The following is a 17,888-nucleotide window of genomic DNA, read 5'->3' as shown; positions in this document are numbered from 1 at the left end:
AAAGGTCAGTCGGTGGTGGATGTGGGGGGGTTCGCTGAGCTCTATTTACCTTTTTTGCGGGTGAAGGGGCTGACGACGGGGTGCAGGCCGGGGGTACCTTGGCTAAGTAGCCAGGTAGCTTCTTTTTTGTGCCCAGGCGGGGATGAACGACGTTCCGCCCGGCCGTTGCTTGATAGCATGTCGGCTCGGAGGGTGGCAGTATGGACGAATGAGTGGTATACTGCTGCAGGATGGCATTTAGCGGCGGCCAGTGTTTTGGCTCAGCTGGCTACTTTCCTATCCAAGATGGCGTCGGGTTGTAGGTCTTTGGGTCCAAGCGACACTATGAACGTGATTCATGTTTGTGGTGTTATAGAGATCTTGACTCAGTCGCAAGCTATAACTGCGGGGAGGATTCGGATGCTATCGACTTTGGTTGTTAGGCATGTTTGGTTGGAGCAGTCTCCTCTTGGGGAAGAGGATTGGTTTTCTCTCCTCACGACTCCTTTTTCCACAGATAGTCTTTTTGGGCGTTCTGTGGAGGCGCAGGCGGTTATTGATCCGGGTCCTACACCGCCTCACGCTGTGCAGCCAGGGGTGGGAGCACGGTCTCGTCAACGACTGTGGCGAGATCCTCGACAGGTGGCCATGTTTCCCCCGCCAGTGGTGCCCTGGTTGGAGAATCGACAGGGTATCGCAAGGCCGACAGTCTTGGCAGCCGAGGGATCGGCCATTTTGGGTGATTTCGGGTTTGGTAAACCAACCCGTCGTCATTTTGCCGCGAGCAGCCCGCTCCCCGTTCAATCCTCTCTCTGGTACCCCCAGAAGCGGGGCTCTGAGCGTTCTCTTTTGGCTGCGGGCCGCGAACCTTCTTTGAAGCGTATGCGGCCCCATTCTTCGCTTCTCATGGAGACAGGGGCTGACACCCAGTTGATGGCTGAGCCTGGGTCTGTCCGTGAGAATGTTCCGTCGTCGCGTGGTTCCTACACCGCAGGTTGTGGGTGGGTGGAACCTGGTGTTACAGCTGCCACTAGCTCCAGTGGTCAGCAGGGGGACTCGGTGCCTCTTCTGTTGAATGCTCAGCAGGGGTTACCCCGGCTTCGCCCTCGCCAGGCGGGGTATCGCGCTGTTGCCTCCCACTCCCGTCAAACCGGCAGTGGTCTGCAAAGGAGAGGCGAGCGTGATTTGAGTGATAGCAATATCACTGCAGGGCTTCGGCATGTAGGAGCCCATGGGGTCCTCAGGCCTTGCGTGTCTGGCTGCGGAACAACTCCTCAGCGTGTGCTGGAGGGGTGTTCAGGGGGTGAGTGTGTGTCCACAAGTTTGATGACCGCTCCTCCCGTATCAAACCGGCCCTTTCTGTCGGGGTCCCCCGACAGAAAGGGGACCGGGCCAATTATCTGCTGTTCCTTGCGGCCCAGCGTCAGTTGACGGCGGGGGCGCTGTGGGATTATATTCACATATGGCGACGGGAATGCCCTTTGAATCGGTGGATGAGGAGAACGTTAGAGGCGGGGCTGGTTTTGCAGTTTGCGCGGCCCCATCCTCCGTTCTCAGGTTTGGTGCCGACCCTATTGTTAGGGTCGGGCGCAGTGACAGCCCTGGCCGACGAGATCCAATCTCTGTTGGCGAAGCAGGCCGTCGTTGTGGTCCCGAGAGAGGACGCAATGTCAGGCGTCTACTCCCGTTATTTTCTGGTGCCCAAGAAAACTGGGGGGGTCAGACCTATACTGAATCTGTCCATGTTCAATCGGTTGATTGTAGTGAGAACGTTCAGGATGTTGACCGTCCGACTCCTTCTGCTTGCTGTCAGGAGGGGGGACTGGTTCACCTCCATAGACCTGAAGGATGCGTATTTTCACATACCCATTTTCCCTCCTCACAGGAAGTTCCTACGGTTCCTGTTTCAGGGCGTAGCGTACGAGTACCACAGAATGCCGTTCGGTTATTCTCTGGCTCCCCGCACATTCACCAAGTGCGTGGCGGCTGCTCTGGGGCCTTTACGTCGTCGGGGGATACGAGTCCTGTTCTATCTCGACGACATTCTGCTCCTCAGCCGTTCAGAGGAGGTTGCCAGGTCTCATACTCGACTGGTGGTGGAATTCCTCACCAGCCTGGGTTTTGCTGTGAATTGGAAGAAGAGTACCCCTCTTCCCAGTCAACAGGTGGAGTACTTGGGCTTGACATTGAGGTCGAAGCCCATGCTTGCGACCCTCTCGGAGCAGCGTCGGGGGGATCTCCGTCACGCGCTCGGGGGTTTCCGTCTGGGAGGGACGGTTACGGCGCTGCAGGTGATGCGTCTGCTGGGCCTTATGTCGGCGGCCCACACGGTGGTTCCTCTTGGCCTCCTCTTTATGAGGCGGATACAGAGGTGGTTTCTCTCTTTGAGAATAGATCCGGTGTGGGGCAAAGGGAGACGGTTGACGGTTCCTTTGTCGATATGGGGGGATCTCGCCCACTGGGGGAGGCTGGGTATCCTCTCCGCTGGGGTCCCCATAGGCAGCAGTGGCTCCCACGTCACGGTTTTCACCGACGCCTCTCTCACGGGTTGGGGAGGGGCGTTTCGGACCCATACAGTGGGGGGCAGCTGGACGGGTCATGCCGGCCCAGCTGTCCTGCATATCAATGTGTTGGAGTTGAAGGCGGTCCTCCTGGTCCTCAAACGGCTCGGCCACCTGGTGGTAGGCAAACACGTTTTGGTCAGGACGGACAATGTGACGGCGGCGGCGTATATCAACAGGCAGGGTGGGACTCGTTCCGCCCGCCTGCTCCGGGTGGCGCGCAAACTGTTGCTATGGGCATCCCGCAGGCTGTGCAGTCTGCGGGCGCTCCACGTTCCTGGTACGGAAAATGTGGCGGCGGATATAATGTCTCGGGGCGGTCCTCGTCGCGACGAGTGGGAACTCCGCCCCGACATAGTCAGACAGATCTGGGATCGGTTCGGGGAGGCCTCGGTAGATCTGTTTGCGTGCCGACGTTCTCACAAGTGCCCCTTGTGGTTCTCGCTCAGTCGAGCGGATCATCCCCCCTTGGGGGTGGATGCCTTCTCGACCTTTCCGTGGCCGCCCGGTCTTCTGTACGCCTTCCCTCCTGTACAGCTGTTGAGTCAGCTGTTGGAGCGGATACGGAGGGAGCGCAGGACGGTGATCCTGGTCGCGCCGGACCGGGGCACGTCAGTGTGGTTCCCGGTCTTAATCCAGCTTCTGGTCGCTCCTCCTTGGGTCATTCCGTGTTCAGTGACGGCCCTCTCGCAGCACAACGGAGTGCTTTTCCAGCCTCCGGTGTTGGGTCAACGCCTGGTGGTGTGGCTGGTGGGAGGGTGAGTCTGGAGAGGATGGATCCCGCGGTGGTTGATACCATCCGGTGTGCGCATGCTCCCTCCACTGTCGCGGTTTACGCGGGCAGGTGGCGTGCGTTCCAAGAGTGGTGTACGGGGGGGGGCTGGGACCCAGTCTCCTGCCCCCTGGATGCTGTTCTGGGTTATCTCCAGTCTCTTCTTGGTAGGCTGTCGGCTTCGACAGTGAGGGTATATGCGGCAGCTATATCCTCCTATCATGAGGGTTTTGAGGGGTCTGTTTTGTTCAGCCACCCTCTTGTGAAGCGTTTCCTGCTTGGCGCTCGACGCGTTAAGCCGGTGCAACGCTCCTTGGCTCCGACTTGGGATCTTCAATTGGTCCTCGGTCGGTTGTCCTTGGCCCCGTTTGAGCCGCTCGAGCAGGCGCCGTTGGGCCAGCTGTCTTTCAAGACCGCGTTCCTACTGGCTGTCACTTCCGCTAAACGCGTGGGTGAGCTCTGTGCTCTCTCGGTACGTCCAGAGTGCCTGTCTTTTCGGACCGATTGCGGTGCCACTCTGCGACCTAATCCTGCTTTCGTGCCTAAGAATATCCGGAGTTCCTTCCGCTCCCGGGATATTGTGGTTCAGGCTTTTCGTCCTCCTCCTCACACTAGTGAGTTAGATGCGGGCCTTCACCTGTCATGTCCAGTCCGTGCTTTGGGGATTTACCTCAGCCGTACTCAGGACTTCAGGGTTACCGACCAGCTTTTTGTCTGTTACGGTGGGGCTCGTGCTGGTAAGGCACTGTCAAAGCAGCGCCTGTCCCGTTGGTTGTGCGAGGGTATTACCCTCTGCTACACGTTGGCTGGGCAGGATCCCCCTGGGGGCGTCAGGGCGCACTCCACTCGTGGGGTGGCTGCCTCTGCCGCTCTCCTGGGTGGGGCTTCGGTGGAGGACATCTGTGCTGCAGCTTCATGGTCCTCACCGGGCCCCTTTGTAAGGTTTTACCTCATGGACATGACCGGGGGTTCTGTCTCCCAGGCGGTTCTGGGGTCTGTGGCCTTTCCTGCTTCCTGTCCTTTGGTCGGGTAGCAGGAGTGTATGGGTATGGGCCACAGTGTGTTGAGTCACACGTGGTTCCGCCTGTACGGTGTGTTCAAGGGGTTCTAGTTCCCTCTTGTTCGCATTCAGGTGGAGTTGACTGCGCCCCCCCTTCGTTAGGAAGGATGGGGTGACAGGGCTCCCCGCACCCCTTGATGTGGGCTTACGGGTCCTCAGGGGGTACATCTGTCGGGTCTCGCGCCCGCTCTTCCCCATTATCTCGTAAGGCTCAGAGCGGGACGCGAAAGCAAATACGTTATATAACGATAGGTTATGTAGATAACCTAGTTATATTAGTATTGGCTGAGCGTCCCGCTCTGCGCGGCCCTGAGTTCCCTCTTGAGGGATCTTTTCCTGGGACGGGTTTTGGCGAGGAAGGGTGTTTCATGACCAGAGTCATGGTTATATGGGCTGTGCCACCATAAGGGGCGGGGCCCCATACAGGTGGGGTGCATGTATTTTGTTCGTGGGAGATACATTAGGTATCCCAGGAGATGGGAGGTATCTTGTAAGGCTCAGAGCGGGACGCTCAGCCAATACTAATATAACTAGGTTATCTACATAACCTATCGATCTGCGTCCCCGGCAGACAACGGGTTAACTGACCTGGACCGGCACGACCAGAATCAATCCCGTGCCCTAATCACGCCGCCATCCCCAACCCTAGGAGGGCGCCACCAAGACGGTCCCTTTCGTACCGCGCTCGGTGGCCCACCCCAAGGGCGTGAGACCCCTCTACCTATGCTTTGATCTATTCCGTTAACATCCCCCAGATATGAACGAGAATTCGTCGAGACAAACCTAGTAAACTGGCGCTCGGAAGAGACAAACTCCATCCCAGTTGCCCCATAAAAACGCTGTTTCAATGATGAGAAACCAAGGCGCGCAAGCCCATGCGTGGTTCCTATCAGAAGCACCCTCCCTGAGGAGGAGGCTCTGAAACTCCCTGTAACAGAGGTCCACAACATGGAGCCTGAATAACCCACGGAAGTCTTACCAATAGAAACGCGCCCAGTGATGTACTCTATGGTGGGGGAATTTCCGTGGTCCACCGCCCAATATGGCGTGGGACCAGGAAACCCCCCCCCCCCCCCCTACCCTGTGACGCGCTGATCCAGCACGTGACAGGAAGCCAGAAGGACAGGGGGTTTTAACCCCTGACCAATCAGAAAAAGGGGAGGAAGGTTTTACCAGTTCACCCCCTTATGACCCCTGATACGATGTAATAACAAAGTAGAGCCATGACACCAGTCACAGCATGCTACATGAAGCGTTTAACAGCTTCACACAGACTCATGTGCGAAACCTGCCATCTGAATTTTTCAAGGAAGAAAAACACAGACCCAGAGAGGGCCCCTTTAAGAGCCCCGGTACCAGAGCTTACACATGTGACTTCTGTAGGCCAACACCTAACCCAGTTGTGGATCTTAACGACACACACAACCCTCCATCGCAACAAAAAAGGCAAAAGTACACTCTCACTACCGTAAGAGGAACGCCGTTTTTCATAACGAGAGAAGACACAAGTCCTCGATTAAGTACTGGCCACAGGCCTTGCACATGATAGCGACCAAAACAATCCTTTCCCTAGGAAATTTTTTTTTCCCAAGCAGGAGCACAACCCCAGCAGAAGCTGAGGGATTACACCGTATCCCCACAACCATAGTGAAACAATATATTGTAAACAAAAACATGTTTGAGAGGAGGGGGCGGAACCCCAGGGAAACTGGGGGGATCACCCCTCCCCACCTTACCCTTGATACGACTAGGTTGAACAGGTACCACCCTGTTAATATGTGAACACGCTACCTGTTTATTGTCATCACAGGCTGAGAGAAGGACTCACCCCTTGATCATATGTCACTAAGCATAGCTTTGCAGGGTTTGCAGCTAGTTGGGAGCTCAACCACGTTATCTAACGTTACATGAACACACAAGTTCTCATCACAACCAAACTGGTTCATTTTTACTCACGTAAAAAACAACCCCGATTTCCTAGGTAGAGAGAAACTATACCAGCGACAAGACAATTCACACACAACACATGTCGTATCCCCAATGTAGTGAAGCAACATACGTTTTGGAAAAAAACATCGTTATTACAAAACATTTAGAAGGGAAGGAAGGAAGAGGCGTTAAGTGTCCAGAAGGACCCTTACCTACACGAGGACTGCAAACACTGGTCTCCATGTTGACGAAAGTCCTCGCTGGCGGGGCAACACGGTGTAGGGCCGACTACATCCTCTGTCAAAGATGACGTCGTAGTCAGAGTGTTATGGCCTGCTATTCTCACGGCTAATGTTCAACGGTGTAGCATAAGCTAACAGCCAACTCAGGCCGACTGGTAGCAACAAGCTAACGTTCCTAGCCTAGTGAACGCAACAAGCTAGCGCCGCAGCTAACATCTAACTGGCTAACAGGTAGCTCACCCAGCTAGCACGCAAGCTAAGCAGCTATCACCGAACTGCACACGAGAGAACACAATAAGCCAACACTTCAGACAGCCGCCGTCTGACTCCCTCCTCATCCTAAGAGAGAAGAGAAAAAGAAGTCAACACAGTTTTCAGAACGGTGATTAACAGATATACAGCGGTGTCGGCACAATTCCCTCATGGGCTGCAGCCGACTTGAGCGTGGAGCTTCCGATAACGAAGCACCAAACCGATCCCGGGTTTTAACCACAGACCTTGGTCACGGCCCACTAGATTGACTATCGTGGGCTTCAAACCAGGACCCTCTCCCGTCTAAGAGGCAGAAAAAAGGATACTAGTCTGGGGCCGGCTTTCGTAAATCGTGCAGCTAATCCCCCCATAGCAACACAACTGGCGCTCGCGTAGCAAAATCATCACTCACCCAGAGAGGCAGCTTGCTTCTCACAACAGCCGTCGCCTCCTGCACAGTCCAGCTGCAGAACCGAAGGTAATACCTGTCCAGCTGCAGCTTGGAGGACTGCAGGTGGGGATTAGACCAGCGACGCGAGCCCCTAATACGAAAATGCTGGTGGAGGTCAGAATAATCATCATCTTCCAGACACCCCAGTGGCGAAGACATTATCGCTGTATTTTCTCGAAAATAGTGAGAGAGAAAACAAAGATATAATACAATTAGTCCTGCCGCGATAAGCAATAAATCGATTAATTGCTGCGATAATTAAAATGAATGCAATGATTTTGACGGGCGCGATTAATTGCTATTTGCGCGTTTGTTTTAATGAGGCGGAACCAGTGCCCCTTGTCAGTCACTGTCCGTGTTGGGAGGCGGGCCGCTGACGTTACTAGTAGGGATGTCCCGATCCGATCACGTGATCGGGATCGGCGCCGATCACGTGCTTTTCAGAGGATCGGGGATCGGGAAAAAATAATAATAAAAATCGGCAGTCAAAAAAAGATTTTTTTATTCAACAAACATGACCATGTCCACGTCTTAAACTCATACGGAGGCCTTAGTTTTGGTTTTAAATTACATATAATATATCATCATTAATGTATTTATTGTCACACAGAGCAGAATAATTGTCCACAACAAACACATTCCCTTTAATTTACACCGTTGCAACAAACACATTCCCTTTAATTTAGACCGGCTACACGCTCACATCACAACAACAGTACAACACGTCGCTCCCGAAACACGGTTAATATCCACTGACTTGAGCAGCTAGACTTAATGTCAGAGGTTTGGAACTAAGCATTTTAAAATAGAAAGTCAAGCCAGTTGCAATGTTTGCAAGGAGGACAGGCTGGAGGCGAAGTTTTCAGACTAACTTTTCACCTGGAGGATAACGTAAATTATTTGCTGTGACTGAGGATTATCGTCGGCGTTTCAGACAAGAATGGACCATTACGTAAGTCGAACACTGAATCTGAATGTATACTAATGTGCAAACATATATTGAAACTTTTAATATTTCTCATATGAAGGAGAAGCACATTTCTCAGGGTGAATGTAATAACAAAAGCCTCCGCGCTCGCGCCCCGGACTATAGGCAACAGAGGGGCTTGTCTCGCTCCGCCAGTTTCTGACAAAAATGCGTCAAAATTGATTACTAATGTGAAAGATCGGATCGGAAACGATCGGATCGATAGATATTTAAAATCACATGATCGGGATCGGATCGGGAGCAAAAAAAGGCGATCGGGACATCCCTAGTTACTAGAGTACAGCACGGGAGCTCCGTGGCCACATAGCTTAACTACATTTCTCAATAGTGTTGCTCCTTTTAACCAAGTAGCATTATTTGTAGTGTAACGTTAGCTATTTTTAGACCCAAGTAGTTACTCGCTACTGACCGGAGAAACTGGACTGCTAAATAAAGATGAAAGATAGAGCTTTGATTCTCATTCCATGCTAACATTAGCTAAATAGCTAACAAACGAAATACAACGTATAGCATAGCTACAAGTACAACACAGAATAACATTAATACAATTACATGCATCATTGTTTACAATGAATGGGTGGGGCTAGTCAAAGGACTGGACACGGGACAAGTTAAACATGAATTAATTTATTATAACACTCCGGTAGTTTCGAGTCGTGCTGCAGTGCTTACGCACCACAGCTATTCTATTATATACTGCTTTGACGCTTCCTCCTCATCGTTGATTGCCTGTAGTAGCTGCATCTAACGTTAGTAGCTAACGTTAAAACTAACCTAAAGTTAGTTGTTCACCAACAATTTGTTTTATCATTAGCTCAAAAACAGAACCGGACGAGACAAGTTGTCGGCTCATAAGTTCTGCTTAGGATAATCACAACAATACTTCCGGTCCGGTCGGTGGGCTTCAAAATAAGTCTAAAACACCGGAAAAGACGGAGCGGTGGGCTTCAAAATAAAAGTTTTGGGAAATAAATTTCTCAAAAAAAATTCTCTAACCGGTCGGTCGCAATAATATCGCTTATCGCGATATTTTCGGGGGCAATTAATCGCCCAGCAAAATGTGTTATCGTGGCAGGCCTAAATACAATGTAGCTCCTTGATCTTCTACTTTCTTCAAAATATCCATCAAACTTAAAGTGGTGTAAACAGGCACTCAACGTGGTGAAAATTGAAGAAGGAGCTGATGGTATGGCCACACCCCTGCTTATGTAGGTAGCGGATGGGGGTGTGGCCAGACAGATGATGGTATGTAAAGGTACATGTGAGAATTTATTTCAGTTCAATACTGGATATGAAGAGTATTGCAATATGATGCTGAGCAGAGCTATGCGATATATAACCTACTAGAGAGAACATGATACTATATAACCTGCTGCTAGTTTAACCTACTAGATAGAACATGATACTATAACCTGATAGTTTATCCTACTAGAGAGAACATGATACTATATAACCTGATAGTTTAACCTACTAGAGAGAACATGATACTATATAACCTGATAGTTTAACCTACTAGAGTGAACATGATACTATATAACCTGCTGCTAGTTTAACCTACTAGAGAGAACATGATACTATATAACCTGCTGTTAGTTTAACCTACTAGAGAGAACATGATACTATATATAACCTGCTGCTTGTTTAACCTAGCAGGACACCGACTGTGCGAAAAAAGGTAACAGCACCCAAAAAACGCACAAGGTGAGTAGACCGCGAGAAAAAAGGACCCGCGTCTACCCCACCGCACGTCCCGCTCGCTACAAGGGAAAAGTACGCAAAGCATATGCTCGTGTTACTGCTCCTACACCTCGTTGAACCCCGACTCTGCCCGCGAGGTGTCCGGTGGGGTCGGGGTTATGAACCCTGACTCTGCCACTGAAGCTTAGCAGCGGGGCGCAGAGGGGGTCCCAGCCCCATGGACCACTCAGGGGCAGGGCCTTCCGCCGAGTCGAGGAGCTAGGACCTGACCAAAGGGACCTGGTGAGGTCAACGAAGCTGTGGCATCGAGACCTCTCCAGGCGTTTACTCATGACACCACCGGGGGCGTCCGGTACGCCGTGTACAATGTCATAATCTCGTGGGGTCATAATCTCGCGGGGTTGGGGTCCTGGACCCCAACTCCGCCAGTGAACTGACTCTGCCATGAACCCTGACCCCGCCAGAAAGCCTGTATCTCATGGGGTCGGGGTTCAGAGAAAGAATTTGACACAATTGGCAGACGTCATAATCATGCGGGGGCATACTCTCGTGGGGTCGGGGTGCCGAACCCGGACTCTGCCAGTGAGCTGACTCTGCCACCGGCATACCGGGGAGACAACCACCCCAAAACAGAAGGTTGCTCCCTTAACCCAGGCCGACAGGTAACAAGAGCAAAGCTCGACCTGTGCCTGGAGGACCATGAACTACACAGGAGCGCTTAGAGGGGCTGACTGCTAACAAACAGTACCTCGATGCCTCCCATTCCCCCCCCACCGAGGGGAGGGGTGGCGTCTGGTCCGCCCTGGTATTTCCCCCAGGAAACGTACAGGGCCCTTCGGGTTAACAGAATATATTGTATGAGCAATGCGTGCCTGTGACCCGGGTTGAACTGATCCGGTCCGGAGTGACCAGGATGAGTCCCGGGTCCTCCAACGCTGCCACCCCTCTTCAAAGAAAGAAGAAGAAGAAGAAGAAGAGGGGGAAGGTACACGTTTTGATCAAAACACCACAGGAGGCACCACCGAGACAGTCTGTAAAAGAACAGCTCATGGTGACCCACCCATCGGGCGTGAAGCCCCCCTGTTGATGCTTGATCTGCCCTGTTATTTCCCCCCGGAAATGCACGGGAGCCTTCGAGCTGGCAGATTTATTTTCACAAGCAGCGGTAAACTCCCTCCCGGCCGACCGCATAAACGCTGCTATGCCATTCGGAGTCGGACAGACCAGGGCGCGTCAGTCCCTAAGAAGGCCATTTCATAAATATGAGAACATGCCCGGGACCAGGCGCTGACATCGGTCCCTTAGGACCAAGCGCTGATATCGAAGAACGGGGAACAGACCCTTACATTTATGCCTATTTAAATGGACTGTAACTGTCCCAGTTCGAAAAAAGAAAAAATAGAGTTTCAAGTTCAAGTTCAAGTTTCTTTAATAGTTGTCATACAGAAGTACAGAATACTTTTATACAAAATGCTTCTTTCTGTTACGCTCCAGAGACTGTGCTAGACAAAAGATAAGTATGAAATAAAATAGTATAGCATGTAAAAAAAGAAGTAAAAATAGAAGTCACGTACGTAGACACAGTGTTCAGTATATACATATGTACAATGTTCGATGCAGAATAGAAGTAACTGAGTTACCATACAATATACTATGCAATATACTAATATACAATATACTATATATTGCAAACAATTTAGGTACAATTTACAGTAAGGTGTACTGAGGTATGGGTTGTAGTGCAAATCCTTTACCAATAAATATAAAGTGTGTTTAGGTGTTCTAAAGTGTGGAGAGTGGGTGCTGCAGTGTGTTGTTTGTTTAAAGTGAGTGTGTGCGTGTGGATGTGTGTGTTGTGAGTGCATTTGATGGTTGTTGCATAGTGTTATTGTTCGTTGAGCAACCTGATGGCCTGGGGATAGAAGCTGGTTAGAGAGATGGTCTCTGCTTGGCCGCGGCTCTCGTAGCCGCGGGCCCGATAACAGCGCTAGGCTTGTAAAACCTGAGAGCGGTGTTGGGCGAATTTCGATAAGAAAGAACCCCAACCCATCATCTCTCCCCCCTATTCGCGTAAACCGGGCGAAGACCGGTCCTCGCAAGGATCCCGACACGGGATTTATACACAGAGCCTGGGAAAAAAACCACCCGTCACAAATTATTAGGGCTGTCCCCGACTAAGGATTTGGATGGTCGACTATGATTGGCCAAAATATGCCGTTAGTCGACTATTGGTCGACAAAAAAAAAGTATAATATTTTTAATATTTTCTTTCAAATTATTTTTAAATAAATTTGTTTTATCATTCCATTTGGGCTGTGGGGGGGTGCTTAATGTCTGAAGGAGTCGACTGAAGGCTTCTTGTCCTCTGCAAAAGCATGCAATTGGTCCACTGATACATCTTGATATTTGTCTAGTCTAGTGTGTTCATTAGATGGGTGAAATCCTCTTTCAGTGCCTCTGTGCCTGTTTTCGTAGGCAGTTAGCCTCTGGTATGTGTGCCATTAGCGTTAGCCACGCTTCTAGGCCTCTTTTCTTTTGGAAAGAATGATAATAAATAAATTAATTAATTAAAAAAATTATAAATATATATAATTTTTTTTGTATTCGACTAAGAGGTTGGCTAGTTGACTATGGCTCCTTTCGACCAATTAGTCGACTAATCGACTAATAGGGGTCAGCCCTACAAATTATACACAGAGCCTGGGAAAAAACCACCGGTCACTAATTATTCACAGAGCCTGGGAAAAAACCACCCGTCACAAATTCCGCTCTTACGAGATGGGAAGACGCTTGTTTATCGCGCAGAGACCTCTCATTCAACAACGCGAGTTGGGATCTGAACCATGCAGGCCCCAACTCACAGGCATATCCCTCGGGCCAGTTGGGTGGTTCGTTTGTTGGTTTGGTTAGTTCATTGGGTGGTTAGTTGGTTGGTTGAGTTGCTAGTTGGTTTGGTGGTTGGTTGGTTGAGTGGTTAGTTGGTTTGTTGGTTAGTTGCTTGGTTGGTTGGTTGAGTGGTTAGCTGGTTTGTTGGTTAGTTGCTTGGTTGGTTGAGTGGTTGGTTGGTTTGGTGGTTAGTTGGTTGGTTGGTTTGGTGGTTAGTTGGTTAGTTGCTTGGCTGGTTGAGTGGTTGGTTGGTTTGGTGGTTAGTTGGTTGGTTGGTTTGGTGGTTAGTTGGTTGGTTGAGTGGTTAGTTGGTTTAGTGGTTGGTTGGTTGTTTGGTTGAGTGGTTAGTTGGTTGTTTGGTTGGTTGGTTGTTTGGTTGAGTGGTTAGTTGGTTAGTTGGTTGAGTGGTTAGTTGGTTGTTTGGTTGAGTGGTTAGTTGGTTGTTTGGTTGAGTGGTTGAGTGGTTAGTTGGTTGTTTGGTTGAGTGGTTAGTTGGTTGTTTGGTTGAGTGGTTGAGTGGTTAGTTGGTTGTTTGGTTGAGTGGTTAGTTGGTTGTTTGGTCGAGTGGTTGAGTGGTTAGTTGGTTGTTTGGTTGAGTGGTTAGTTGGTTGTTTGGTTGAGTGGTTAGTTGGTTGTTTGGTTGAGTGGTTGAGTGGTTAGTTGGTTGTTTGGTTGAGTGGTTAGTTGGTTGTTTGGTTGAGTGGTTGAGTGGTTAGTTGGTTGTTTGGTTGAGTGGTTAGTTGGTTGTTTGGTTGAGTGGTTGAGTGGTTAGTTGGTTGTTTGGTTGAGTGGTTAGTTGGTTGTTTGGTTGAGTGGTTAGTTGGTTGTTTGGTTGAGTGGTTGGTTGGTTGGTTGAGTGGTTAGTTGGTTGGTTGGTTGGTTGTTTGGTTGGTTGGTTGTCTGGTTGAGTGGTTGGTTGGTTGGTTGGTTGGTTGGTTGGTTGGTTGAGTGGTTGGTTGTTTGAGTGGTTAGTTGGTTGGTTGGTTGAGTGATTGGTTGGTTGTTTGAGTGGTTGGTTGGTTGGTTGGTTGGTTGAGTGATTGGTTGGTTGTTTGAGTGGTTAGTTGGTTGTTTGGTTGAGTGGTTGGTTGGTTGGTTGAGTGGTTGGTTGGTTGTTTGAGTGGTTAGTTGGTTGTTTGGTTGAGTGGTTGGTTGGTTGGTTGGTTGAGTGGTTGGTTGGTTGTCTGGTTGAGTGGTTAGATGGTTGGGTGGTTACTTTGTTGGTTGGTTGTTTGGTTGGTTTAACCTACACATGATGAATAAAGTAGAATATATGGATGGATGAATAGATGGATGGATGGATGAATAGATGGATGGAAGGATGGATGGATGAATAGATGATGAATAGATGGATGAATAGATGATGAATAGATGGATGGAAGGATGGATGGATGAATAGATGATGAATAGATGGATGGATGGATGAATAGATGGATGAATAGATGATGAATAGATGGATGGAAGAATAGATGATGAATAGATGATGATGGATGGATGAATAGATGGATGGATTCGATGGACTTGATCCACCTTTACTTAAATAATATTTGAATTCAGTGTTGCTGGAGCTGCCTGAGCTTACTATCAATTTATATTCTATTCACTTCTTTAAAGCTCTACTCTCAACTTGCACTTGTCACAGCAGGAGTGGGCGGAGATAATCCAGAAGAGGGTGGGGCATCACCATGGCAATGTAAGCAGTGGGCACCCCCCCTCCAGAGAGGACTCCTGCGAGGAAACAGTAGGGAAGGAGAGAGAGGAGGAGGAGGAGGAGAGAGAGGAGGAGGAGGAAGAAGGGGAACTGTCCAGAGGCTGTTCTCTGGTTGACCCTGGGGAGATGGAGAAGAGAGCGGAGGAGAAAGAGGAGGAGGATGGGATGAAAGAGAGTGTGAAGCAGGATTTACAGGTGTGTAGTCTCTAACCCGTGTATGATGTCATGATGTGTATGATGTCATGATGTAATGATGTGTATGATGGCATGATGTCATGATGTGTATGATGTCATGATGTAATGATGTGTATGACGTCATGATGTGTATGTCATGATGTGCATGATTTCATGATGTGTATGATGTCATGATGTCATGATGTGTATGATGTGTATGATGTCATGATGTGTGTATGATGGCATGATGTCATGATGTGTATGATGTCATGATGTGTGTGATGTGTATGATGTCATGATGTTGTGTGATGTGTATGATGTCATGATGTGTATGATGTCATGATGTGTATGATGTCATGATGTGTGTGATGTTATTTAAATGTATTGCCTGACTTATTAGAAGTATTCCTAACAAGTATTCCTAGCATATGTTTTCACTGGGAATGGGAAAAAATCGGTTTCAATTTGATGACATAAACATTCTAAGTGGATCCTCTTGCAGTGTTTGCTAGCATCAATAACTGACGGGTAACAATTTGGACTCATGTTAATTTCCAATCAATGCAATTCCACTGAACCGGTCTGTCGGTATTCCATACAGGCCCTGTCTCTGTCACTCCAGCCGGTCGTCAAACCCCAGCCCAGGCCGCGGCGGGGAATCAAACCATCATCAACCTCTAGCCCCTTGCTCAGCGAGGACAGGTCCATCATGGAGATGCAGAAAAACTACCCTGACCTGGCCATCAGGGGGTGCCGTCTGCTCCAGGACAAACCACACAAAGCCAGCCGTAGAAATGGCAGCAAAGCTGCTAATGCTAATACAAACGGCAGTAAAACTAGTCATGTTATTAAATATGGTGGTAGTAGTAGTAGTGATAGCAGCAGTGGTAGTGTTATCAGTAGGGTTGGTGATCTCAGCATCTCTATGCACATCACTCTGAGAGCTGGTGGGAGAAAACCTTGGACATCAGAGGACCAGACCATGAGGACCGGAGAACCAGAACAACCTCCCCGCGGCCCAGCAGAGAGTGAAGAGCAGCCATCAGAGGGTAAGGCCTTTAATAACCATGGTCTTCACAAAACTCACACAAGACATTACATCCAATACAAAGTTACATGTTAGTAGATCAACCAAACTATCAGTCAGGATTTTCTAGGGGCCTAGACAGACAGACAGACAGACAGACAGACAGACAGACAGACAGACAGACAGACAGACAGACAGACAGACAGACAGACAGACAGACAGACAGACAGACAGACAGACAGACAGACAGACAGACAGACAGACAGACAGACAGACAGACAGACAGACAGACAGACAGACAGACGGTTGATCCTGGTGGTCCCAGTGTAAACAATATATTTCTACCAGGTGATGTCATTGCCTTGTCCTTGTCTTTACTGCTCCTAGGACCACCCACTCTCCATATGAACTTGGCGGAGGAGGAGGAGAGAGAGCTGAAGGAGCTAGCAGAAAGGATGGGTCAGCTCGACGTCCAGGACCATAAAGAGAAGAAGAAGAAGAGGAGGAAAGAGGAGAGGGATAAGCGACGGCCATATTAGACACATAGCCATAATTTAAGATTTGATTATGGCTATGTGTCTAATATGGCCGTCGCTTAACAATTGACAGAGCTCTCATATTTGCGAATGCAACAGTGTTCACCCTGATGTAAACAAAACAAGTCATTGATAAGCGACGGCCATATTAGACACATAGCCATAATTTAAGATATAGTTTATGCATTCGCAAATATGAGAGCTCTGTCATTGAAGTGGGTGGTGGCAGCGTAACAGCGTTCACCCTGATGTAAAGTAGCGATTTTTTATTGGTTTGTCATGACAAACCAATTACATAATCCAACATATGTGTAAAGAAGCAACATATTCCAGTTAACGGTATATTTTTTTAATGATTCATTACGGTATAAATTAGGTTAACTGGAGCTGCGTATTGCTGGCTCTCATATTTGCGAATGCAACAGCGTTCACCCTGATGTAAACAAAACAAGTCATTGATAAGCGACGGCCATATTAGGCCCTGTTTATACGGAAACGCTAGCAGGTGAATCCGCAAAAATATTTTTCCGGATGTGCCTTTCGTTTATACGGAAACAGCGTTTTTACGGGGAGAAACCGCAAAAAAGTGAGACCACCTTCCTGGGTGGAATTCCTAGAAACGATAAACCTTTGCGCTATCATCTAAACCAGTGGTTCCCAACCTTTTTCCCCCCAGGGACCCCCAAACATCTCTGATGAAATTCGCGGACCCCCTCCTAATAAGATACCATAAAATACTTTTTTTTTTTCATTTTAATAACAAACTGCTTATACACAGGCATATGCATTACAATTAGACCCACTATGCTTCTTTGACTTGTGCCTTCAATCAACAAATCTCATCTTGCACCATATGCATTTCAAAATGTTTGGCCAATATTCAAATGCTGTATTCATCCTCTCAAATCAGGCCCTAATGGTGAACGGTTTGCATTTATGGAACAAATCAATGCAACAAATTAAACTAAATATGAGACAGGAAATTCCAATCAGTAGCAGAGAGAATCTGTCCTAGCTGGGTTTAATACCTTTTTTTTGTCATTTTAATAACAAACTGCTTATACACAGGCATATGCATCACAATTAGACCCACTATGCTTCTTTAACTTGTGCCTTCAATCAACAAATCTCATCTTGCACCATATGCATTTCAAAATGTTTGGCCAATATTCAAATCCTGTATTCATCCTCTCAAATCAGTCCCTAATGGTGAACGGTTTGCATTTATGGAACAAATCAATGCAACAAATTAAACTAAATATGAGACAGGAAATTCCAATCAGTAGCAGAGAGAATCTGTCCTAGCTGGGTTTAATACCTTTTTTTTGTCATTTTAATAACAAACTGCTTATACACAGGCATATGCATCATAATTAGACCCACTATGCTTCTTTGACTTGTGCCTTCAATCAACAAATCTAATCTTGCACCTTATGTATTTCAAAATTTTGGCCAATATTCAAATCCTGTATTCATCCTCTCAAATCAGGCCCTAATGGTGAACGGTTTGCATTTATGTTGAATGAAGTAAGAATCCACTGCAGTAAAAATATCCTCACCTCGAGTGGTGGTAGTAAGGTTGACTGACATGAGAATGTCCTGCTTCAGATCCTCATTTTCAA

At 48.6% G+C, this 17,888-nt stretch overlaps 1 protein-coding gene across 1 annotated transcript in view; it reads left to right on the top strand.

Moving 5' to 3' along the window:
* Positions 1–16,269, top strand: part of LOC311234601 (uncharacterized protein) — a gene marked incomplete at both ends in the record, with an annotated part of 23,444 nt that extends 7,175 nt beyond the window's left edge. Inside the window, 3 exons of the mRNA XM_084321846.1 lie at positions 14,464–14,724; positions 15,305–15,752; positions 16,118–16,269. Of these exons, the coding sequence (XP_084177972.1) occupies positions 14,464–14,724; positions 15,305–15,752; positions 16,118–16,269 (861 nt within the window). The remainder of the gene's footprint in view (positions 1–14,463; positions 14,725–15,304; positions 15,753–16,117) is intronic.
* Between the last annotated feature and the right edge of the window lie 1,619 nt (positions 16,270–17,888).

The sequence above is a fragment of the Notolepis coatsorum genome (genome assembly GCF_963971535.1).
Source record: "Notolepis coatsorum genome assembly, chromosome: 9".
Classification (NCBI taxonomy): Eukaryota; Metazoa; Chordata; class Actinopteri; order Aulopiformes; family Paralepididae; genus Notolepis; species Notolepis coatsorum.
This window is presented reverse-complemented; position numbering and strand designations above follow the sequence as displayed.